The following is a 25547-nucleotide window of genomic DNA, read 5'->3' on the forward strand; positions in this document are numbered from 1 at the left end:
GAACACTGACTCAAGATTAAAAATCACAAGATTTTTCATTTGGTATGTTTTTAAAGAACTACGTATTGCATTGTTCTATTTTTCTTATAGAAATCATGGTTATAAAATTAAGACTAGTAAACTAGTCTGTTGGGCTGGTAAATTTTATCAGACTCTTAACTCTTAATTATTCTCTTTTGTGTTTAAGTATTTTTCTTTTATCCAAAATGAATGTTTGGACTGCAGTTTTTTATTCTATTTTAAATGTAGTCTGAATCAAAATTAAGGTTCTCTATAATACTATAGATTTACAATTATCTTTCAATAAAACAGGGTTGTGCAAATAATGTAAAATCACAAACTAAGTTTCAGCAGAACAACCACATTTACATTAAATTAATAATTTTAAAATAGATTTATTTTGTTTTACTGGCATTTGCTTAATAACGTTTTGTTGTTTTCAGTCTTTTTAAACACAATAATTCATCTGAGAAATACAGGCACATTGTCAGCAGAAAAATTGAAAGTAACAGCTCACTTTCTGAAACCACAGATATAGTGATATAAAAAAAATCCAGCTCTACAAAATTTAATAAATCATTCTATTTCCTAATTTGATCATATTAGATGCTGATGTGGGAGAAGCATTTCAAATGCCATCTCCTCATTAATATACATCAGTCTGGGGAATGGAATAGAATACTTATGTGGAGATGTCACAGTTAGTGTTTCTTAGTTTACTAAGTGGAACAGGTTGATGTGATACTGAGTGCTATTTGTCAATGTCTTGTTAAAATGGTTTGGGTCGAGTTATGGAGTCCAGAAAGACGGTGGCTGATAAATCAAATGTGGATTGAGTGGACAGGAGGCAGTGATTGATACTCTGACAGGATATGAAGAAAGGAATCTTGATACAAGCATGCACAATATTGAATATGAGAACGAAAATGACTCTAGAGTATGGATATTATTCAAGGAAATGAGATTAATAATATCAGCTTGAAATTATTGCCATGGGAAGATTACGATACAGCAATTCTTTTTATAATGTTATGGATTTCTTGGGTGGTATTACAATTTTGTATATAGTATTATAGATGCATATAGTGGTGAATTACTCTTGCTAATGTTTTAATTTTTAACGTGTTAATTGTGCAAAATGCATTCCTCATATAAGCGTTACATTATTTAATTCTTTGAATTATCAAGGCTTTATTTGAATTAAAGCAACAATGTTGGAGCAATATTAATCTTTTTAAACAATTTAAGCCCCATTTATCATAACGTGTATTGCATAATTTATATACCTTATGCTAAAGATAAAACTAATTTTAGAAAATTATATTGAAAATATATCAGTGAAAGCATTTGTTTTAATGTATCCAGTGAAATATTGTGTTTTCCTATTTGGCTGGTAAAATTTAATGACAATTATATTATTGGATTCCTAGGATGCAGCACAATACATCTGTTATAAATCTTTTGCATCTAAAACCAGAATGTGTTGTTATTCTGAAGATCTAGAACATTTTTAAAGACATGCACAAATGTATCATTCAGAAGGTCTATGTGATGGTAACTTATTTGATTTATCAATATGTTGATGATATGAGCATAGACATATAATTGTGGAAATGATATTCATGGCATCTTTCATTATATTGCAGATTTATGATATATTTGTCAAGTATTAGGTATTTCCCTTCTGATGTATGATATATTCTAGGTGAGCGGAATATTAGGAAATGAAAAATGGCAAAATCTTTATCTTCCTTCATTTTGCATATTCATTATTAGTTACATGCTAAAGGCCGCCTAAAATGTTTTAGTGTGACACAAATATTGTAAATCTAAAATTAAATTTTTATGTAACTAAAATAAATGATTTAAGAATTTTCCTATATAACTAGTAATTTTTTTCAGTTATGCTCTAAACGTTTATGTGATAAGAATGTTAAATTAATTAATGATATTAGATTGCAGTTGCCTGCAAACAGTAAATTTGTAGGAGGCATAAAGCCATTCAGTCATATGTGTAAGATTGGCAACTGACAAAAAACAAACAAACCCTAATTCAATGTGATAACACACAAAAGCCATTTCGATTTTAAGACTATTATGAGAACATTCCATTATTTTGAATGGCCTACTATTACTCTAGTTATTTTAGTAAGTATGAGTTTAATTTTTGTACACCAGATTAAGGAATATGATTAACATGGCAAAAAGAATTTATAAGAGAGGAATCAGAACAATGAAGAGTGAAAAAGTCAAAACGTGTGGAGCAATTTATGATTTCATCAAAATTGATGAGTTTCAGACTTTTTTCATTGAGGAATAGCATTGTTGTAAGATAACAATATGACTGGAATCCAAAAAACATACTGTATAGATGTGCATTCCAGCACATGGATACATACTGTATATACGTACATACATACAATATTTTTTTTGTTTATAATGTAATGACAGCCATGTTTCACCTGAATTTAAGAGAGAAGCAGTAGATGCTTCTGCCATAGGAAGAGTAGGCAGGATGAAAAAAAACTGACAAAAAACTAGCTTTTCCACCATTTTGAACTTAAAATCAATCCTGCAGATTTCCCCTTCTACAATAATTAAGGGCATGGGGTGTGTAGGTATATGCAAGTTTATGTATGCCATGCAGTATGTACTATATTGTAATATTGAATTGTAAGCTATCCAAAGTCATGGAGCGAAATAGGCAGCAACAGAAATTGAATAACAATGAATGAATGAATGAATGAATGAATGAATGAATGAATGGAAAGGAAGGAAGGAAGGAAGAAAGAAAGAGAAAGAAAGAAAGAAAGAAAGAAAGAAAGAAAGAAAGAAAGAAAGAAAGAAAGAAAATGTATGGAGTCCACTGGAGTTGGGCACTTAATGTAAAAGATTATAGCCAAGAGATAGGACAAAACATTAAATTGAGTGAATTAATAACTATTAATTAAAATTTATGGTCTATAAAATAAGGCATCTCATAAAATTAACTGATTCTTCCCTTTGCTGGCTATTGTTTTCTTCTATACAACGGTCCTCATTAATAGAAATGCACACTCAAACAATATGTATTTATTGATTTATATAGGTACCCATCTTGTAATTGTCACTTGGGCAACTGAAGACAATCAAATCTCCAGCACAGCCATGTCATTCCTCTTTTTTTCCTTTTAGCTAAAGCAACAAAAACAACAAAAGACTCAAGGAGGTAGAGGAGGAAGAGAGAGATAATGGAAATAGTCAGAGTAAGAGAAATGTTACCTAAATTTGGAAAACCAGAGTCCGATATTTGAATGCATAAGGATCAAAATTACCAAGTGTGTGTGCTATGTATTTTCCAGCCAAACATAAGAGGACTTGGCATGTGTTTCAATCCCAGGAATGTCAACTTTGAAAGAAGTCCAATTTAAACAGTCTAGCCACATAACCAGATCTTTGACCTTTGGATTTCTGAGACCTTTTAGTCTCTAAATTCTGATAAGTAAAGGTGGCACAGAGTATACCTATCTACAAAGTCTCTTGCCCATATGTGGGATTTTGTGCAACTTAAATTTGGTTGCTCCTTATCATATGAAGCAGCAGGGTATCAAGTTGGGTATCAAGCGGAGCATCCCAGCTGAACTTCAACAAGAGTTATCAGAAAGGTGTAGTTTGCTAACTATCTCTAGATTAGTGAACAAGGTTGTTACTCTAAATCATGATTACGTTGCCATTAACATAGTTTGACATGTCACCTAAATTGAGCTATTAGTTGAAAAATGATGTGCGTCTATTAGATTACTGATAATGCGTTTTCTGTATTTCAAAAGTTACCAGATTTCAGAGTAGAATGCAGTTATTCAAATAACATATTTTCACTTAATTATACAAAGTTGCTAAATGTCTCCAATTACATATTAAATGGTAAAATTCACTTGATGGCTAGGGAGTTGTTGGTTTTTGTTGTTGTAAAGATGCCTTACAGCTTATTAAATTCATTTGGTGTCTAGAACTTAGAATCTGATTCCTGGGTATATCAAATATGTGTTAAAAGTTTGCCTATTAAAACTATTAAGCTTTTTGGTTGCAGATAAGGGGGAAAAACCTTATGTAAGCTTCTGGAATTTTTTCCAAATTACATTTTAAATGCCAATTAAGAAGTTGAATATATTAAAATAAAAGCAAATACATCCAAAATAGCTTCGCCTTATGGCTAGTTAGGCCTTTTCTCTCAAAAGTAGAACCTTTGCTCTGAGCATAGCTTTGAGAAAGATATTCAGCTTAATGAACACATTAATTAAAACCATAACTATTTATAAGATAATTAGAAACGTAGCATAGTAAACTGGGCTTTTCCTGTAATTAATCGAGGATTAATTACTGGAGGTAATGAAGTGGTTTTTTAAATGCATTAAGGTGAAGTACAGAGAATTGCAAGGCTTTGTGAGTTGCATAATTATTTCACACTGTTTGAGCATAGCTTATACAAGATCGCTAATAAGCATCATTGCATCATTATGTATGCACTTAAAAAGACTTACCACCAAAATGACTACCTAATTATTTCTAATTGACAGGACTCAATGTTATTGCTGAGCAGTTTGTAGCCATTTTAAGATTCATTTAACCATCCTTTGGGCCATATGATAGATGGAAAAGGCTTCAACTACATACTGGCCTTGACTGGTGTCGTTAATCAGTTTTGGTGAGCTTCAGTTTGAAATGCTTTTGCTCGTACAGAGGTCAAAACCTGAAGTAGTCCAAGCAAACTTTTTCCTTTGAAATCACTTTACTATATTCATTAGCAATTAGTAAAATAATTGTGTCTGTCACTATGTTTGGATTTCCATATGAGTTAGTATTCTTTAATCACTGCTTTCTCTTGTGCTATATTAGTTTTTCCAGGTACCACTAATATTCTTCCTATAGATCCTTTAACAAGTTCATTATAATGGCATATGTTCCTATAGATTACCTTTATTCATTCATTTGTTAGCTTAAACACTGCAATACATTTCAACACAGTTATCTTATTCCCAATGGATTGCTGAGTAAAAGTTCTACCCCAAACCAACATTTTAGAGCTTTCATGAATAAAAAAAATATTGCAGTTAAACATTAAGACTAGACGCAAAAGGCAGCCATACTGAATTCTGACATTTATTCAAAGATAACTAATCATATTTATACTTGTTTTGTACATATATGTACATATGTGTGCTGTTTGAGTTGTTAATATATACAATATACACAATTGCTAACTTGAAGAACTTTCCTAGTTGCCTGCTATATAGTTGTTCTATTGTACTTTATTGGATTTAATATGGTAGGCCATTAGGTGAGCATATGTAAAAGTTTTCAATGTATGTATTGTCCTGCTAATGTAATCATGACCATCTGTAAGATCTTGTCAAGTTATGTAAGGCAAGCCACATATTAAGCAGTAAAACACACAGCAGATTTAATTAATTAATTCAGTATTATCCTTTCTGTTGTAATGCTTTAATGATTAAATCATAAAGTTTAAAGTATATGAGGTTTTAAAGTAAATAGCCAAATTTATAAAGATACATTTATCCCATTTGATTTGTTACACCACAACAAATCTTTTTTCAGAAAATTTCTTAATCACAGTCAATTTCAATTTAGAGCTTATATTAGGCTACACGTCCATCACATTAATCAATATGTCCTGCATATCTGCAGGCATCAGTTTCAGAAAACTATAAGTTTCATCTTGAGTACACCCTGTAGTCTTAAACAAAAGTCATATTATGGTCTGGATTGCAAACTTTATTTCAAAGTATGATTATGTTGCTATTCACTTAGGAACATCATTTTGATTGGCTGACAAATTGTAACTAATAACACAATCTAATAGTTTTAGATTTATCCAAAATAATTCTAGTTCATGATGTCAAACTCGCGGCATCACGTTATTGTCGCATGATGTATTGTGAATTTCACTAAACTGGGGGTGATAGTGGCTTGACACCTCTGCTCTCGTTTTATTTGAATTGAAACTCATCATTAAGCACAATTGAAAAAATGCTGCATCCTAGGGCAATTATGCAACTAATTCAGATATTTGAGGGAACCATCTCATCATTTACCTGTCCAATCAGGTTGACCATGAGGCATGTTACAAATCTCATTGCCATAGGAATGTCATTTTGTAGGACTTATGGAGATTGTCTTTTTTGCTGTGACACCCACAATGTGGAACATCATATTTTCGGAGATCAGATTTGCCCTGATTCTGCTGGTTTTTTGCAAGTCAAAAACATGCCTCAGAGCACTGATGATGTCATCTAGTTTGAGTAACAAAACATCCAGAGTACCTCCGGAACCGCCTGCTACCGCACGAATCCCAGCGACCGATAAAGTCCCACAGAGTTGGCCTTCTCCGGGTCACGTCGACTAAACAATGTCGTTTGGCGGGCCCCAGGGGAAGAGCCTTCTCTGTGGCAGCCCTGGCCCTCTGGAACCAACTCCCCCTGGAGATTAGAACTGCCCCCACCCTCCTTGTCTTTCATAAACTACTCAAGACTCACTTATACCACCAGGCATGGGGGAGTTGAGACACCTTTTCCCCAGGCTTTTTTATACTTTGTTTTATGTTTGGTATGAATGTGCTGTTTGGTTTTTTAAAATAATGATAGGGTTTTATATGTTTTTTAATATTAGATTTGTTCCACTACTATATTGTTTTTATTACTGTTGTGAGCCGCCCCGAGTCTTCGGAGAGGGGCGGCATACAAATCTAATAAATAATAATAATAACAATCATCATCATCATCTGAAAGAACACAATCAACTCCAGGGAGCACCAAGGATCCTAAGAGGCAAATATTCTCCTTTATTAGACATGCTTCTTGCCAGCAGGCTTGGGAAGATGTAGTCTGTACAGTAGCTGTACTGACTATTTTGATGAATGTGTTTATGGGCTGTGAGTTTCAGGTACTTTATTATGGTTCTATATATACTCATATATTTCTTATTTCTGAATTGACTAGTTTACATATTTTATTTATTATACATTCAACAATAATTCTGAATGTGATTTTGAGAAGTACTAGTAAGATTCCAATAATAGTTAAATATCAGTTCTTTGGAAAACTTCTTAGGTTTGATGGCTGGATTTAAGAAATATATCAACTAGATAGAATAAAGAATTCAGTTATCTAGACTGGATTAGATAAAAGGTATAAGATTCAATAATATAACAACAGCATTGGTATGGAATATCTTTCAATAAAATATTCATACACATTTACTATGTTACTTCTTCAGTCCAACCCAGATTCTATGGTATGCTGGTGTGCTAAGCCTAAATTTTGTGGAAGAGTCAAAACTTTGAATTCATTCAGTATGTTTACTTTTATGTTGAACAATATGAGATAGCAGCAGATACGCTACTGAATGTGCAATTCTGTCAGTTCTTTTCTCTAGCTGTTGCTGTCTAATTTTGAATTAGTTCTTTGTTCTTCCCTAATAAGTTTGTAATCACCATTATTTGAAAACAATGGGATCTTTGTTTAATTTTAATAACTAATGCTATTATTAGACAAAATTTAGTTATTGATTGATTTGATTCTCAAAATATAGCAATGCAATTGGTTTTGTTTTCCAGTGGGTATAATTTAACTTACTTAACCTGTCTTCCACAACAGAGGAGGAAAAAGATCCAACTATTGTTACCTCTCTGAAAAATGGTATATGTGGCAATGGTTTTTAAATTGTGGAATTTTAAAAAAGATTAATGAATGTATTGTTTAATGTAATATGTTTGGGTGAATATTTAATGACAATGACCACATTCACTGCAGAACAATGAAAATTAGTAGCTTCTCTCTTTATTGGGATGATATTGCAGATGTAGTGTACATTTAATTAAGTATAGTTTCCTTTTGATTATGGAATGCAGATCTGTTTTTTGTCGCAAAATCTTTCTAGTTTTACAGTTTTTCCACATGTTTTCTTTCACCATTTATGATCTTTTTCAAAGCAGCTCTATAGGACCTAAATCACTTTAGTATGCAGCACAGTTCTTATTTGAACAATAAACGCCATTTTAAAAAGTTCTTAGATCTTCTGTTACTTCATAAATACCAATGTTTAAAATGTTATGCAGTTGTGATGCCTACCTGCTAATTAAATGCAGATTTTCCCAGACCTGTTTTAAAAATCTGTTTTGTTTGTTTCAACTTGGTTAGTGTTTTGACTACATAAGGCTCTTGCAAAACCAATTATGCTTATGAGCAGATGTTAAATTTACTGCAAGATATTTTGTTCAATATTTAATATTTTAATTAATTACTTGTGAAGAAATTAGCAAATCAGAACTTGCTTTACAATAACTAGATAGTCCTTTATAAGATATTTTCAGCCTTTAAAAAAATATGCGCAAATTGCTCAAGAAATAAAGAGATTGCTTATGAGTTTAGATGGTGGAATCTTGCATATATGGTGTCAATAGCTAGAGATGCTAAGTGATTCAAAGCATCTGTCTGCTCTATAAATTAGACACAATAATATTCTACATTAATGAATCATTCCTAATTACCATGCTACTTTTATAGATTAATAGTTTGGAATTTGATTTTAACAATAATAATTGGGAATTTTTTAATACTACATAAACATTCATCCAAATTCTTGTAACTTAAATCAAGGCAAACATCTCCAGTGATTTCATTCCTTCTGTCTTGGACTTGCCTAGATCAGATCATAAGCCTGATCAATTTCTTTGACATTTCTTAAATTTATTGATTTATTTGTCACATTTATCTACTCCCCATCTCACTGGGGCTACTCTAGGATGTTTACAACAATAAAAAGGAAAAAAATGAAGATTGTAAACAAAACTAAAAGAGAATACATAATATGATAACAAATGTAGGTGGAGAGCACAGAGCAAGGTGGGGGGGGAGAGATAGAATTTATCATCAGTCCAGTCAGTGTTGAACTCCCGCATTTGAAATTGTTTCAATTTATCTGAATGCTTTTTGCAGTACCTGCCCAGGACTGAGCACATTGCTGGTAGTGATGTTTGATCAAAGCAACATAAGTTCTTATAGTTTTGACTACACATGATAATTAAGATATAATGGAATATTTTGTTAACTACTTTAAATCAAGAGGTATATAATGACATGGATATGTCTAATCGCATTTGCTATGCTGCGATTTCGCTGAGGCTTCCGTCGCTGGGAAACCCCATCTCCGACCTGCTGGGGAATACCAGCAGCGCGAAAACGGGCGCTTCGGCTGGCAAAAGGGGTGAATTTTGGGGTTGCACGCATTAATCGCTTTTCCATTGATTCCTATGGGAAACATTGTTTCATCTTACGAACTTTTCACCTTACGAACCTCATCCTGGAACCAATTGAGTTCATAAGACAAGGTATCACTGTACAGTGAACACAAGAACAAGAGGACACAATCTGAAGTTAGTTGGGGGAAAGATCAAAAGCAACATGAGAAAATATTATTTTACTGAAAGAGTAGTAGATCCTTGGAACAAACTTCCAGCAGACGTGGTTGGTAAATCCACAGTAACTGAATTTAAACATGCCTGGGATAAACATATATCCATTGTAAGATAAAATACAGGAAATAGTATAAGGGCAGACTAGATGGACCATGAGGTCTTTTTCTGCCGTCAGTCTTCTGTTTCTATGTTTCTACAGTCCTATTTTTGTGTATTTACTGAATATCCCATATAATGCAAGATTAGCTTTTACTCTTCCGGACAGGATTCAGAAGGAGTATATGTATTGTAAAAGGATAAAAAAAATACAATTATAACTTTTCCCATTATTAACTTAGGCAGGGATTTTCAGACATTTTTAAGGTGACGAACCCCTTAATTTTAAAACAAATTCTAGGAAACTGTTCAAAGGTAATGCTTGAGTGATAGAAAATGGGCTGTGTTTAAAAGTTTCTTTTTGGGGGAGAGGATGTCTTCATCTCTGACAGAATGATAGGGTTCCCTGGATCTGGTTTGAAAAATCCTAAATTAAGGATATTATCAAAACATTTTTTGTGATTTTGTGCATTTTTATTCTTTTATGAGCTAGTTCATGTGGCTTATTCTGGAGCTTTCTTTGGTATGAGACTCTGCTATGGTTCCCTGTTCTTGTTTCTCCTTGTTCTGAAGAAAATGGTTTTTTTTAAGGCTTGTTTTCACATGCTTTATTTTATCTGCACCTTTTAAAAAGTACACATTTGTGAACAAACTAAGTTTAAGAATAAGTGGATATCAGTAATATAATTATTGTAATTGGTTTTTTGTAGCTCTTCCTCGATATGATTCTTTTTGTTGATTTTTCTAACTGTAGATCGCATTCCAGACCCCAACAACGATCATACAGTCGCAGCAGTGAAAGAACCAGTCACAGGAGAACCCGTAGTGGGTCTCGTGAGAAAGAAAGACGTAAAGGCAGAGATAAAGAGAAAGCAAGGGAGAAGGAAAGATCCAGAGGAAAAGAGAAAGAGCATCATTACAACAAAAGTGGGTAGGTAACACGGAAGCATGTTAAATAAGCTATTTTGAATGTTGTTGTATAATATTTCATTTTCTGGGCTTTTCATAGAAATTTAATTGGCTCTTGTAAGGAAATGGATGTGGGACTGCATGGTTGCCCTTTGATTTAATTCAGCAGTGCTTTTTTAATGTTCTTACTGAGGCTTTTCTACTACTGTTCCTGTTCATGCCTCATAAGAATGGAGGCCTTTGCAAATTGATATGATAAGGAGCTTGCAGACAGAGGGAAAACTGGTGTAAATGGAAGATCACCTTTTAGGCCAAATCCTTATCTTTAAATAGAAAATACAAGAGGTAATGCCATAATATGATCAACTCAGTGAAGGGGATGTCCCGGAGCCTGGAGACTGTTAGGGTTTGGATCGGTGTCAGCAGGCTCAACTCCAACAAGATGGAGTGGCTGTGGGTTCCCCCCGCTCACCCAAGAACAACTGTATCTATCCGTCCATTACCCTGGGGGAGAGGACTTTTGACCCCCTCAGAGAGGGTCTGCAACTTGGGAATCCTCCTTGTTCCACAGTGAGTTTAGAACACCATCTCTCAGCTGTGGCAAGGGGGGCGTTTGCACAGGTCCGCCTGGTGCACCACTTGCAGCCTTATTTGGACAGGGAGTCTCTTCTCACAGTCACTCATGCCCTCATCACCTCAAGGTTCGACTACTGCAATGCCCTCTAAATGCCCTCTACCTTTAAAGAATGTTCAGAGACTGCAGTTAGGACAAAAAACAGTCGTGCGAATTGTTGTGGGCCTTCCAAGGTATACCCATATTTCAACATCACTCCACAAGCTGCATTGGCTACTGATTGGTCTCTGAATGGAATTTAAAGTGTTGGTCATGACCTATAAAGCCCTACGTAGCTTAGGACCAGGTTACTTACAGGACTGTCTTCTGCCTGGTGCATCCCAGTGGCCGTCAAGTCCCAGAGAATTGGCCTTCTTCAGGTCCCATCAGCTAATCAATGCCGTCTGGCTGGACCTAGGGGTAGAGCCTTCTCTGTGGTGGCTCCGTACTTTTGGAATCAACTCCCTCCAGAAATTCATAAAGCCCCCACCGTCCTGGCCTTTTTAAAGATTTTAAAACCTCACGTTTTTAAGGTTTTAAAACCTCACATTTTTAAGGTTTTAAAAACTTTGGCGGCAGGCTTGGAACCGTTGAGCATTGCCATCCTGCTCCGGCTGAATGCATGATTGTGATGGAATGAATGTGGATGATTATTTTTAATAATTGGGGTTTTAGACTAGATTTAGATGAGTTTTAATGTTTGGGTTTCTTACATGTTTCATATTGTATTTATTCCTTTTTTGTAAGCTGCTCTGAGTCTATGGAGAAGAGTGGCCTAGAAATCCAAATAACTAAATAAATAAATGATCAAAGAATATATTAATATATCAAATAAAAGCAGATGAAACCATAATTTATTTAGATTTTGACTGGTATATAATAGCAAGCATCAGGTTTGGTGTTCAACAGAAACTGCTCTCTTCTCAATTTCTAGTGAAAGATCGGCCTTTGGTGTCTTTGGATGCCGTCACAGCCAAAAATGGAGCTGATGGGGGCCATGTGAGGCCCTCCCAAGTTCCATTTTCACTGGCAGAGGCTTGCAGGAGGCCATTGCTGCCGAAAATGGAACTTAGGAGCTCATTTTCTCTGGCAGGCTACCACAGCACCCGTGATACAACTGATTTGAGCTAGCCACGCCCATCCTGGCCTTGCCCTCCAGCCCTCCCAAGATCAAACACAACCCTGATGTGGCCCTCAATGAAATCGAGTTTGACACTCCTGTTCTAATAGATAGTTTATAGTTTTAGTTTATAGTTTATTAGATTTGTATGCCGCCCCTCTCCGAAGACTCAAAGACAGTAGTAGGCAATAGATAGGCAGCAATAGGCAATAGCGGTACTTACTTTGAAAGAAGAGCATTAAATTTGCACTGCATATTATACTTATTAAAAACTTTTTTTACATGGTATCTGTCTATCTATCTATCTATCTATCTATCTATCTATCTATCTATCTATCCATCCATCCTATTGTATTATACTAGGCCGCTCATTTTGCCTACTCTAATAATACTCCCAATCATGTTTGTTGAAATGGATAGGACAGTTTTTAAAACCTATAGAAATTTGATGATCAGATTGGATCATTCCTTGTCATATGGCAGTGTTGTAAATTCAGTAATTTTTTTTGTCTTTTAATGTTCAATAATGATAGGAAGAAAATATTTGTAGCTCAGCTGAATTTGGTGCTCTCTGAGTTTGGTGGTTTCCTTGCAGATTTTTCATTCATGTTCCAAACTAGGTAACATCAGTGCTAGAAAAGACTGTGTTTGAATTTATTTATATATACTATGTACTTTTCTCTATACAATTAGTATATAAAAATAAGAGCAAACCACACTCCCTTCTAAAATTATTGATGTTATCTAGTTTAGCAATGAAATATCTGAATGAAAACTACCAAGCTCACAGAGTACTAAAACCCCCAAGATTCAGTAATTCTGGCAAATGGTTTACGCTGGATTATTTTGCTATGTATCATTTTCTTTCCTTCATTTAATCAAACAATAAGCTCAAATGTTATCTATTTAATTTTATTTTTAAAATGCTTAAATACTAAAATTGTTACATTCAGTGGAAAGTTATTGGGGGTTTTTATATTGTTTATAAGGGGTCATTTTTGCTTCTTAAGATAATTGTATATGATATAGCAGGGATGCTAGGTTTAAATGGATAATTGGAACATCAACATTATGATTTATTGAAGAAAAGAGTATTTATTGCAGGACCATAATTTAACCAGATGTTTTTCATTGACAAAAACCCGAAAGATCATTTTAATAGTTTCTTTGTGTTCAGTGGAACCTTTTATTCTAATAAAAGTCATCTATCAGATTTCCAAAAATGACTATACTGTGTTAGGTACTTCTTTATTTTTATGGTATTTCATGTCTGGAGGTAAGTAAATGCATTTCTATAATGTTATACTTAAGTTACTCTCCTGATACTAATATTGTCAAAATGTGCATAAGTCTGAAGCAAATTAATTTAAATCTAGTGCTTACATCTGTCTCTGATTTATTACTTTATATATACACATGAACATGTGGGCACATGTATCCTTTTGAGCTTTCTTTCTGAGTCAGCTTCTCTGAAGAAATGAATTGCTTCCAGGTTGTATCTACAAGTGATGATTACAATCTTAACTTTGCTAGAGATTACGTACTGCAGCGAGTTTTTTTAATGGTGGTAGGTAGAAATTTTAATAAATTTAATGTTATTACAAAAAGCATATTATATTTAAAATTATTTGTAATGATTGCAAAAAAACAAAATTCCAGATGCTACTCTTGACTATTGCTGAGCATCATTTAGTAGTTGTTTTTGTTGAAAAAATATTAGTTTCCAGTTTATTAAATATGTAAATAAATTAAACAGCTTCTTGAATTTATCTACAAGAAATCTTTCCAATAATTTTGGAGAAACAGATTGTTAACTACCGTAAATAAAACACACACTTAATACGTAAATTGCTTCAACTCTAAATACTTTAATGTGACTTTTCTTGAAACAAAACAAAACCCAGGTTGTTTTGAATCCACATATTATAATATGTTAAAATAATTATTTCAATAGTTAATGAAATATTTTCTTGACTGATTTTATTCTGTATAATATTCATAATTATTATTCAATTAAATTACATTATTTTTGTTTTCAGTGATCAACTAGTATATGATAATTGAAATCAAGAATTTTATACAAGTTAGGAGCCAATGCTAATAGGCTTTTGAATGAAAATTGAAGGAATGTTCTTGATGTAATTAATTCCTTATATACCTTTTAAGTGGGATTGAATTTTCATTTAATCAGACAGGGATCAAAAAAATATCTGTATAGGGAATATGGATCTAAGAAACTTTTCTCTTTATAGCTATATGTCATTTTGAAGAGTTATTTAGTGCAACTTGAATAAGAACAGGACATAGTAGAAAGATTTTACACATAACCAATGCATGTACATATTAAACCAATTGCTGTTCTGAGTTAGGTGCTACCCACCATGAGAAAACAGTTTAATTGAAAGTTATTCTTTGAACCTCATTCCTGAAATAATTCTAAATTTAGAATATTATACACTTTAAAGTTCTTTTTTCTTTTCAAAATTAAAAATGCAGAATAAATGAGAATCTTCCAAAGGTTTGTTCTGTTGAAGAAATATTTTTTTAAATCTTTCAGTAATAAATAAAATCCATAATTCATGTTTAATGAGGCCCACTAAACTAATAAAAAATAATTTCAGGGTCTCCACTTTTCCAGAATTTTCCAGAATTTTTAGCAAGAGCAAAAGGTTCAAAGCTTTCATACTCTATAGTGGACATTTAAATTTGCTTAACTATTAGAAATGATAATGCAGAATTTTTAAAATAACATTCTAATTAATAATTCTAACTAATAATAACTAATAATTCTAACATTCTAACTAATAATACGACAAAATAATGGTAATAAATTGAAATTATCATGCATATCCTCCGTTGAGTTTTAGGAATACTTTTAGCATATTTCAAATATGGAGATTTGAAATAATCTATTTCTTAGTCCTAGTGTCACAGTTCCTTCTGTACCTATTCCCCATTTGCCATTTTACCAAAGTTTTCTAAATAAGGTTGTTTTCCTATGATAATTTTGCTTTGCTCAGCTGAAAGCTTTGCCATCAATAATCCATTTAGAATATTTGGAGAAAAGTAAATGGGTTTTTTTTGGGGTGTGTGTGTGTTTTTTAGATAGGAAATAGTGGAAGTAGTGGCCTGGAATTGTAATAAAGCCAAGATATTCTTTCTTTATCTCAGATTATCGCATATTACAGTAATTTAAAACTATAAAATGAGTGAGTGTAAGACAACTATTAAATTAAAAGGAAAAGACATTTTAATCTATATAACAGGTTCTCCTGTTTTATTAAAGCTAATATAAGAATTAGACCAACAATTTATGTCATAAAGATCTGTTAAATTGTATTAAACCATGTTTTTCCGTTTTATTTAAAAATCTTTTATCTTTTATAGAAGATCAGATTTGATTTTCTGATTGCCATATGGCAGTGATGACTAAGGAGTCACATGCATGCCCTCGTGCATGCATGTGACTCCCCCGCCGCATTTTTGGCCTAAAGGTCTCTCTGCCATGCCCCAATACTCCCCCTGCCAGTACAGAACAAAGTATTCAATGAGAATATTTCATTCATCCAGATCTAGGATGTGTTCTTTGAGTGTTTCCTTTATTTTTTTGAGCAGTGTATAATATCACATTGGAAATACATAGGTAATGAACATTTTCCTTTACAATAGAAAACAATTCTTAAATAAGCCAAAAAATATTACACTTCTTGCTTATATCATATTTGTAACTCATGTTCTATAAATTTCATAAAATGTAAAAAACAGTACTATCCTTACTGGTAATCTTTTAAAATAATGTCCTAGGAAAATATTTACTAGTGTTTTTCATTTTAAATTAACTCATTATTACAGTTATTTTCATAGCTAGTGGCTATAATTCCTTTGTCAATAATTCATATTGATACATTTATAGTACATGGCTGATGTTCAAAATAAACAAGGACTGTTTGAGTGTCCTGGATTTGACAGCAATCATAGATCGTTGGAACTTGCCTTTTTTCTTTACCTCGTAGTACTTTATGCAGCAGGGAGTCATTTATGCTAATTTTGCCTAATTTGCATATAGGTTATAAGAGTTCTGTAGTATATACCATGCTTAGAACTCTTTTTTAAGTGCCTGTTTAGATCAAAGTGGGCCTGTGTGATAGCTGTTGTCTGACATCAAGCTGTGTGGTGTTGTTTTCATTAAACATTTATCATGCTTCCAATGTGACAGCAGGCAACTCTGTGTTTGAGAAACATGTTTCTATGCAAAATTTATTGGAAAAGATGAGATGTTTTAAAGAGGTCTTGTCATCTTTCAGGATTAACAAATGCTAAATGTTTGATTGGATGAGGTACACCTGTAAAACAATTCAAAGCTTCTCCATAGAATAAATAGTAACAGTGTTTATTCAGTTATATGCTTATTATCAAATTGATTTATTTTTTTCTAACTCATTTTAAATGTATTTGGATTGATGTATCATTTAAATATTTGTGCTATTTGATACCTATGCAGGACTAATTTAATTACATATTGAATATCTCAATCAAATACCATGATGACAATGAAACTCTTCTTGAGTAACAAAACTGGTAATCGGTTGTCATAAATTTACTGGGTGAAAGCTTCCCTTAAGTTGCATTTCTGCTGTATTAGCTGTAAATTATTTTGAATCAATGTCTTTAGTAAAAGAAGCAAACACAATATTAAAAATATTGTATAGAATTTTAATTTTGGATTGCACATTTTATCCTAAATATCTATTAATCTGCAAGTCCCTTAAGATCCTGCCCTAATATTTTCATTGTCAGTTCTGTTTAGTTTGGTCTTCATATTTAACTACAGTCCCATTTTTCATAGTCCTATTATTCCACAATAATAAGTAAAAGTGCAAGTGAGCTGCAAATTCTAATAAAGAGTTTGCAGATCACTTGCACTTTTACTTAGCATAGTGGAATAATTAGTGTAGTGCAGAGTATTGATGTTTCTACTCCCAGTTTTAAATCTTGCTTAAATTGGTTGAATACCTAAAAGGAAAATATACAGACTTGCCTCGTTTTTTTGTGAATCTGGAGCCACCCTCCTTTGCCATGATCCATTTGGATTATGGATTTGTATTCTATGTATTGTTTTTGCCCAAGTTGTCCTGTGATTCCCCTTTCTAAAGGACATTTCACAGCTTCACACAGTGAAAACAGTAATGAGCTTTCTATAACCAGTACAGTACAGTATGGTATTTTTTTTAATACTTTGGCTTTCTCAGTTATGTGCATCTGCAATACCACTTGTTCCCCAGCCTTTCTCAAAGCCAGCTATCAATATTGCTAAGGAAGGGAAGTCATTCAGTTGATTTTATTCACATTTTTAGTACCACATACAAATCATCTGCCTATTTCAGGTTGTTGATATTTCTCCTGGCACTCTTAATTCCAACTTTTGATTCATCTAGCCCCGCCTTTCTCATGATGTGCCCTGTATATAAGTTGAATAGGCAGGTGACACTATACAGCAGAGATCTTCAAACTTGGCAAGTTTAAGACTTGTGGACTTCAACTCCCAGAATATGCTGGCTGGAGAATTCTGGGAGTTGAAGTCCACAAGTCTTAAACTTGCCAATTTTGAGGACCCCTGCTATACAGCCTTGCCGGACTTCTTTCCCAGTTTTGAACCAATTAGTGATTCCCTGTCCAATTCTCACTATTGCTTCTTGACCCACATATAGGTTTTTCAAGAGACAAATAAAATGATCTGGTACTCTTAACAAACTTGCCACAATTCATTGTGATCCACACAATCAAAGGCATTAGCTTAATCAATAAAGCAGAAGTAGATGCTTTTCTGAAATTCCCTAGCTTTCTCCATGATCTAGTGTATATTAGCAATTTGATCTCTAGTTCCTCTGCCTCTTCAAAATCCTGCCTGTACTTCCTGTAGTTCTTGATCTGCTGAAGCTTAGCTTGTAGAATTTTGAGCATAACTTTACTAGCATGTGAAATGAGTGCAATGGTGTGATAGTTTGAACATTCCTTGGCATTGCCTTTCTTTGGAATTGGAATGTAAATTGACCTTTTCCAATCCTGTGGCTACTGTTGAGTTTTATAAATTTGCTGGCAAATTGAATGTAACACTTTTACTGCATCATCTTTTAAGATTTTAAAATCTTTTTCTTTTAAAAATAAGAATAGCTCAGCTGGAATACTGTCACCTCCACTAGCTTTGTTGTTGCACAGATGTCCTAAGGCTCATTTGACTTCACATTCTAAGAGGTCTGGCTTAAGGTCAATGACCATCCCATCATAATCATCAGGGACGTTAAGCTGGTTCTTGTATAGTTCTTCTGTGTAATTTTGCCACCTCTTCTTAATCTGTTCTGCCTCTGTTCTCTGTTAGGTCCCTGCCATTTTGGTCCTTTATCATTCCTATCTTTGCATGAAATGTTCCTTTCATATCCAATTTTCTTGAAGAGATCTCTGGTCCTCCCTATTCTATTGTTTTCTTCTATTTCTTTGCATTGTTCATTTAAGAAGGCATTCTTATCTCTTCTAGCTATTCTCTGGAATTCTGCATTCAATTGGGTGTGTCTTTCTTTTTCTCTCTTGCCTTTTGCTTCCCTTCTTTCTTCAGCTATTTGCAAAGTTTTCTCAGACAGCCATTTTGCTTTCTTGAATTTCTTTTTCTTTGGGATGATTTGAATTGCTACCTCTTCTACAATGCTGCCAACCTCTGTCCAATACTGATAACGATGGAATAATTCGTGATTTTTGTTCTAAACATTTGTATTTCCATACATTGGGGGAGTGACGTGAAAGCTATTCAGTTATTTAAACCTATGACTCTAATACCAGTATTCTCTTCCAATGAGAAAGTTGGGATTGAAGAGGGCAGAGCTACAAGTTTCTTTGCCTGCAATAATATAAATACAGTGATACCTTGTCTTACAAACTTAATTGGTTCCGGGACGAGGTTCTTAAGGTGAAAAGTTTGTAAGATGAAACAATGTTTCCCATAGGAATCAATGGAAAAGTGATTAATGCGTGCAAGCCCAAAATTCACCCCTTTTGCCAACTGAAGCGCCCATTTTTGCGCTGCTGGGATTCCCCCGAGGCTCCCTCCATGGCAAAGCCCACCTCCGGACTTCCCTGTTTTTGCGATGCTGCAGAGGAATCCCAGCAGGGGAATCCCAGCATCGCAAAAACGAGTGCTTCGCTGGCAGCGGAAGTTCAGAGGTGGGGTTTCCCAACAAAGGGAGCATCAGTGAAATCGCAGCATTGCAAAAACACCGAAGTCCTCGAAACCCCACCTTCGGACCTCTGTGTTTTTGCGATGCTGCGATTTCACTGAGGCTCCCCTCGCTGGGAAACCCCACCTCCGGACTTCCATTGCCAGTGAAGAGCCCATTTTTGCACTGCTGGGATTCCCCTGCTGGGATTCCCCTGCAGTATCACAAAAACATGGACGTCCGGAGGTGGGGTTTCCCATGGAGGGAGCCTCAGGGAAATCCCAGCAGTGCAAAAATGGGCGCTTTGCTGGCAACGGAAGTCCGGAGGTGGAGCATCCCTGCAGCGGCAGTGGGTTTGTAAGGTGAAAATAGTTTGTAAGAAGAGGCAAAAAAATCTTAAACCCCAGGTTTGTATCTTGAAAAGTTTGTATGACGAGGCGTTTGTAAGACGAGGTATCACTGTATTATCTATATTGCCTTTTTATATATAACTCAAGATCACAAACATACCTAATATTTCCGCTTTCTATTTTTCTCATAACAACAGTCCTGTAAGCCAGATTGGTCTGAAAGAAAGTAACTGGTCCAAAGTTACCCAGATGGCTTTCATGCCTAAGAGAGGTCAGAACTACAGTATTCTGATTTCTAAGTTATCACCTTAACCACTTAACCAAAGGAGTTCTGATATCAGTTGGATGTCTTCAGACAAGTAAGGATTTTATATCAATTACCTGACTGGATTTGAGATTTATGTGTAATACCCAAAACCCAGAAGAGAAAAGGTGGCACTAAGATAAAGTTGAGAGGGAAAGTATATAGAAGAACGTCTTCAGCCTGTATATTTGTGAGCCGCCCCGAGTCTTCGGAGAAGGGCGGCATACAAATCTAATAAATAATAATAATAATAAATAATTTCTTTTCAGAGTGTTCCTTTGCTCCCTGAAAATTCTTATTCTCTATCCTGTCTCTTTTCTTCTTCTCACTTTAATATACTGTACTGATCTTGATGTGAATTTGGTACAGTCAAACTGTTTTCTTAAGTACTTTTTGCTTTTATTAAAATAAAAATTAATTATTCTTTCACCCCCTTGGTTTGTACAAACAACATACACTGTAAAAAATGTTGGGTCTTGTAACCTGGTTAAAAAAAAGAAACATTTCATCCTTAGCCTTAGTTATATGGAAGGGAGAATCTGTTGTTCTTCTCATTCTTGATGATCAAGAACATTTCTTCATCAAAAACAAGTGAAACCAGGAAAAGATTCAGCTCCTTTTAGAAATTGCATAGAAGTGGTCATGAATGCTCCTCTAAAGTATTGCTTTTCCCTTCAGATATTAAGCTTATATGACTTTTACGAAACTAGTAAATACCTGCTTGAGTGTAACTTTTGCATCCAGATGAGTAGCCATACTGAGATATCCAAAACTTAAGTAGGAAGCTAGGGGGGTATAAAGCCCATAAGGAGATCTACAAGGCTTATGTATTAGGTAATACATATATAATAGACAAACTGGAATGGTTTCAGAAGACAACAGCTGTCATGACCTGAGGATATGATTTCCCACTTTGTGAGGGTAAAGCTGGGGATTTGCATAGAAGATTGTTTGCAGAAGTAATCTGGACCCCTGACTCTTTCAAAAATGTGCATTCAAGAAGAACCTACTAAATAGATTTCGCTTCAGCCAGAGCATATTTTTTTTGGTAGCAAACCATTATTCGGTATATCATAATAATAATGCTATCATGAATTAGAAAACGAACATGTATTAATTTATATAAAATCATGCTTATAAAAAACAGGCAATTTTTTTCATCAAAAGCAGTTGATTTGCTTTTCCTACAATTGAAAATAAAATATTTTGGATAGTTAAAAAAAGCTTTGCTGCCTAAGCTATTTCCTATGTACTGAAATGTATTACCGGTAATCTTCTATCAGAGTATTCTAAATATATGTAGCATTTAAAAGAGTATTATTTAAAAGAGATATGGTAATCAAGTAAAGTTGTGAATTCATTGGTTTTATATCATGCTTTATCACATCAAGAAAATGTTCCGTTTATTTTCTCTTTATATGTTGTAATCCTTATAATTTGTATCTTTGTTTAAAATTCTTTCCACCCACTTGTTCTCACACAAAAAAACTGTGATGGCAATTGAACTAACAATGACTGACAAAGTGAACTGCCCAAGATGCTTGTATCACAATGCCACACAGCCATTTACAAACACATTTAATAACTTATTTCAAACTTTTTTAATGCCTATCCCATTCAATAGAATGGTAGCAGGATGTTTTTAGAGATGTGCTGTTTGAAACAATGTATAGATTTGACAATTAAGAGCACTTATAATTTCTAACAGTACTGTACAGTGGTACCTCGAGATACGAGTTTAATTCGTTCCGGACCTGGGCTCTTAAGTCGAGCAGCTCTTATCTCGAACGACTTTTCCCCATAGGAATTAATGTAAATAATTTTAATTGGTTCCAGCCCTCAAAAAACTCACAAAGTTAGTCTAAATTATGCAGAAAGACATGTTTTTAATGAAGAAATGTACATGTACATATAAATGAATAATGAAGTTTCTTTCACGTAACTTGTAAACTTTCTTAAACTTTTAAGTTTACATATGTTCAACTTCTCTGCCACCCAATCCTGTAGGACAGAGGTCCCCAACCCTTTTTGCACCAGGGACCGGCTTTAAGCGATCAAGAGAGGAATGGGTGAATGAATGGACGGAGGGTGGGAAGGAAGGAAGGAAAGAGGGAAGGGACAGGAACAGAGGAAGGAAGCAAGGAAACTTATGAAAGGGGAGAGTAAGAGAGGAATGAGTGAAGGGAGGGAGGGAGGGAAGAAGGTGGGAAGGAGAAAGAAAAGAAGAAATAGAGGAAGGGAAGGTAAAAGAGAGAAAGAAAAAGAGCAAGAAAGAAAGAAAGAAAGAAAGGGGGAAGGGACAGGAACAGAGGAAGGAAGCAAGGAAACTTATGAAAGGGGAGAGTAAGAGAGGAATGAGTGAAGGGAGGGAGGGAGGGAAGAAGGTGAGAAGGAGAAAGAAAAGAAGAAATAGAGGAAGGGAAGGTAAAAGAGAGAAAGAAAAAGAGCAAGAAAGAAAGCTGCAAGCACCCCCCCCCCGAGCCCCCCAGGCCGGCTGCAACCTTTTAAAACACGCGCGCCGCTTCGCAGCTGTCTCCTGAAGCCGAACGCGGAAGTTAGCGTTTGGCTTCAGGAGACAGCTCCTTGGCGCTTGTATCTCGAATTTGGGCTTGTAAGTAGAACAAAAATATCTCTCCCCTCCCAGCTCTTATCTCGAGTTGCTCTTAAGTAGAGCAGCTCTTATGTCGGGGTTCCACTGTACTGCTTTTTAAACAGTACTAAAATTGGTAATATTGTTTTGCTTGTGTTTGTTTTTGTTGTCAAGAAATATTTTTAAAGAAACATTTTTCAGACTTCAAGTGTCTTGCATTGTTGAAGCAACTGGCTCTTGTTTGGCTGGACCCTCTTAATATGTATATGAACAATTGAAACAATGATTGGAAGCTGTGAAAATCCAGTTAATGTGAGCTATAATCTCTTTACTGATTTTAAATAGTTAGAGTACCATTCAGAACTACTAAACTGCACTCATTCCTCCTCCGTCCCCCAACCCCCAATCTCAGTGATGCAGTAATCATCTAAATATGTATCTTGTAGTTTGCTGCCAGGCAATCAAAGCAGAAAAGTCTCTAACAATAATTCACTGGAAATAGTGACCTTTTTGTTATAAGTTATATGCATTGTATCTTATAACATATAATGCAGCATTAAAACAAGATTAGAAATTTGATTCTAAAAACTTGTGATTATACTTCAGTTTTGCTAATCAGCTATTCTAGAAGCTTTAGAAGATACTTTTTAAAAAAACCCAAGCATATGTCTTTCATAAAATATTTTGTTTTCAGCAATTCAAGTTTATATTTTTCTATGGAACTGTAATGTTAAATAAATGAAAAAATGTTTAAATAAATGAAAAAATATGCGCACACACACACACACACACACACACACACACTTTTTTGAGTTAGGCAGGCCTTCTATAGGTTAATAGAATCATTAGCAGACAATTTAACCACTATATTGACTGTTTTCTCTTAATCTATCCAATTGTGTCCGAGTCTCAAAGACTGCCTTTATACCTCTCTGCAGTTTGGTTGGCAAGTTGTTTCAGAAGTGTGAGTTTTCTTGGAGAAAGTGGCTTGCCAAGATCACTCAGCTGGCTTTGTGTCGAAGAAAGGATCAGAACTCAAAGTATCTTGGTTTCCACCTGATACTTTAACCACTACACCAAACTGCTGTTCCACATTTTCTTGTTACTAACTCTAAACTTACAATATAGGAAGTTTTAGGTAGACTACATAAAAGTAGTTTATCCCTCATGTCAATGAATGATGAGGGGCATAAAGCTTCATTTCAGAGAAATATTCATATTCAAAATTCATATTCAACCAATGGAACTGCCTGCCAGGGGAGGTGGTGAACTCCCCAACTCTGGACACATTCAAGAGGAGATTGGACTTCCATTTGGCTGGGGTGCTGTAGGGTTTCCTGCTCAGGCAGGGGGTTGGACTCGATGACCTAACGGTCCCTTTCAACTCTATTAATAAATAAATAAATAAATAAAATAAAAAATAAAAAAAATAGAACAAAAAGTAACAGGGTTTCTTTTGATTACAGTCTTATAATAATAATAATAATAATAATAATAATAATAATAATAATAATAATAATAATGATTTGTATGCCGCCCCTCTCCAAGGATTCAGAGCGGCTCACAACAAAAACAATACATAGTATACAAATCCAATGATTAAAAGAACAGTTTGAAAACCCTTATAAAAAGTAATCATACGGTCCAAACAAACTATACAAAAATCATAATAGCTAAGGGGTATATTAATTTCCCCATGCCTGGCGACATAGGTGGGTTTTCAAAAGTTTATGAAAGGCAAGGAGGGTGGGGGCAGTCCTAATCTTCAGGGGTTCCAGAGGGCCAGGGCCGCTACAGAGAAGGCTCTTCCCCTGGGTCCCACCCGATGGCATTGTTTGGTCGATGGGACCTGGAGAAGGCCAACTCTGTGGGACCTAATCGGTCGCTGGGATTCATGCGGCAGGTGGCGGTCCCGGAGGTATTCTGGTCCGACAACTAAAGAAAATCATACTGCATTACAAATTAGCTCTGTATGTTGGGTTTTAAGTCTCCTGCAAAGAGATTCATTTATATATCTTTATAAATGTCAGAAGTATTTTTATGGTGTCCTATTTCTCCCTTAAATAAGGCATCCCTTGATAATAAGCCCAATCAGGATTTAAAGTGCAATAAGTGCTTGGCAAGCACTTATTTCATTTTTTTTTTAAAGGCAGGGTTTTATTTGGTATTAAAACACTGGAGCTTGGTATACTTCATTTTATTACCGAGTTTGTATTTTTGGTAAGGAGTTCATTATTAGTGCAACTCATCACCCCGCTGCATTCACCCAGATTCAATTCCCACCCCTCCCCACATCCCTCCCCCTCTGCTCTTTTGGCCATCCTGCACTTGGCTGCCCCCCCCTCTCAGGCTGATTTGCCTCTGCTAGTGAGGCATCCCTGATACAGCCTTCGTGAGGCAGCTGCTGGCTGCAAAAGGCTATGGCAAGGATGTAATACAGCAGCTACCTCATGATCGTTCAGGTTATAAAGTGTTGTCCCCCTAGCTACATTTTGAATTACAGCTCACTATACATAAAGAAAAAGGAAATGATAATTTTCTAATTCTTTCTGTATTGAGTAAATTCATCCTGAGGAGGACTTATGGAACAGTGCCTTCTTCTGCCAGGAGAAAAAGGATTCCTCAATTTCAAGAAGCATAGTGTTTTGATTCTTAGAGGAGAAAATCCTAAGGATGGATTTATTGAAATCGGCATCTGATTGCACCAGATTATTATTTACTTCTAAAACAAAGTATATTTAATCACTAAAGAAGGTCTCTGGTAGGCTTTTGTTCCTGAAGCAAGAGGATCTTTATCATACTGAATCACTCTTCAGTGCTCTGAAACACATCTCGAATTAGTTGCTGTTTGAGATAAGCACATGTGCTCAGAAACAAAGCATTGCTGG

General features: G+C 34.8%; 1 protein-coding gene across 1 annotated transcript in view; it reads left to right on the top strand.

Moving 5' to 3' along the window:
- Window positions 1–25547, top strand: part of RSRC1 (arginine and serine rich coiled-coil 1) — a 151920-nt gene that overhangs the window by 16245 nt on the left and 110128 nt on the right. Inside the window, exon 4 of the mRNA XM_070753513.1 lies at window positions 10323–10499. Within this exon, the coding sequence (XP_070609614.1) occupies window positions 10323–10499 (177 nt within the window). The remainder of the gene's footprint in view (window positions 1–10322; window positions 10500–25547) is intronic.

The sequence above is a fragment of the Erythrolamprus reginae genome, chromosome 5 (genome assembly GCF_031021105.1).
Source record: "Erythrolamprus reginae isolate rEryReg1 chromosome 5, rEryReg1.hap1, whole genome shotgun sequence".
Lineage (NCBI taxonomy): Eukaryota > Metazoa > Chordata > Lepidosauria > Squamata > Dipsadidae > Erythrolamprus > Erythrolamprus reginae.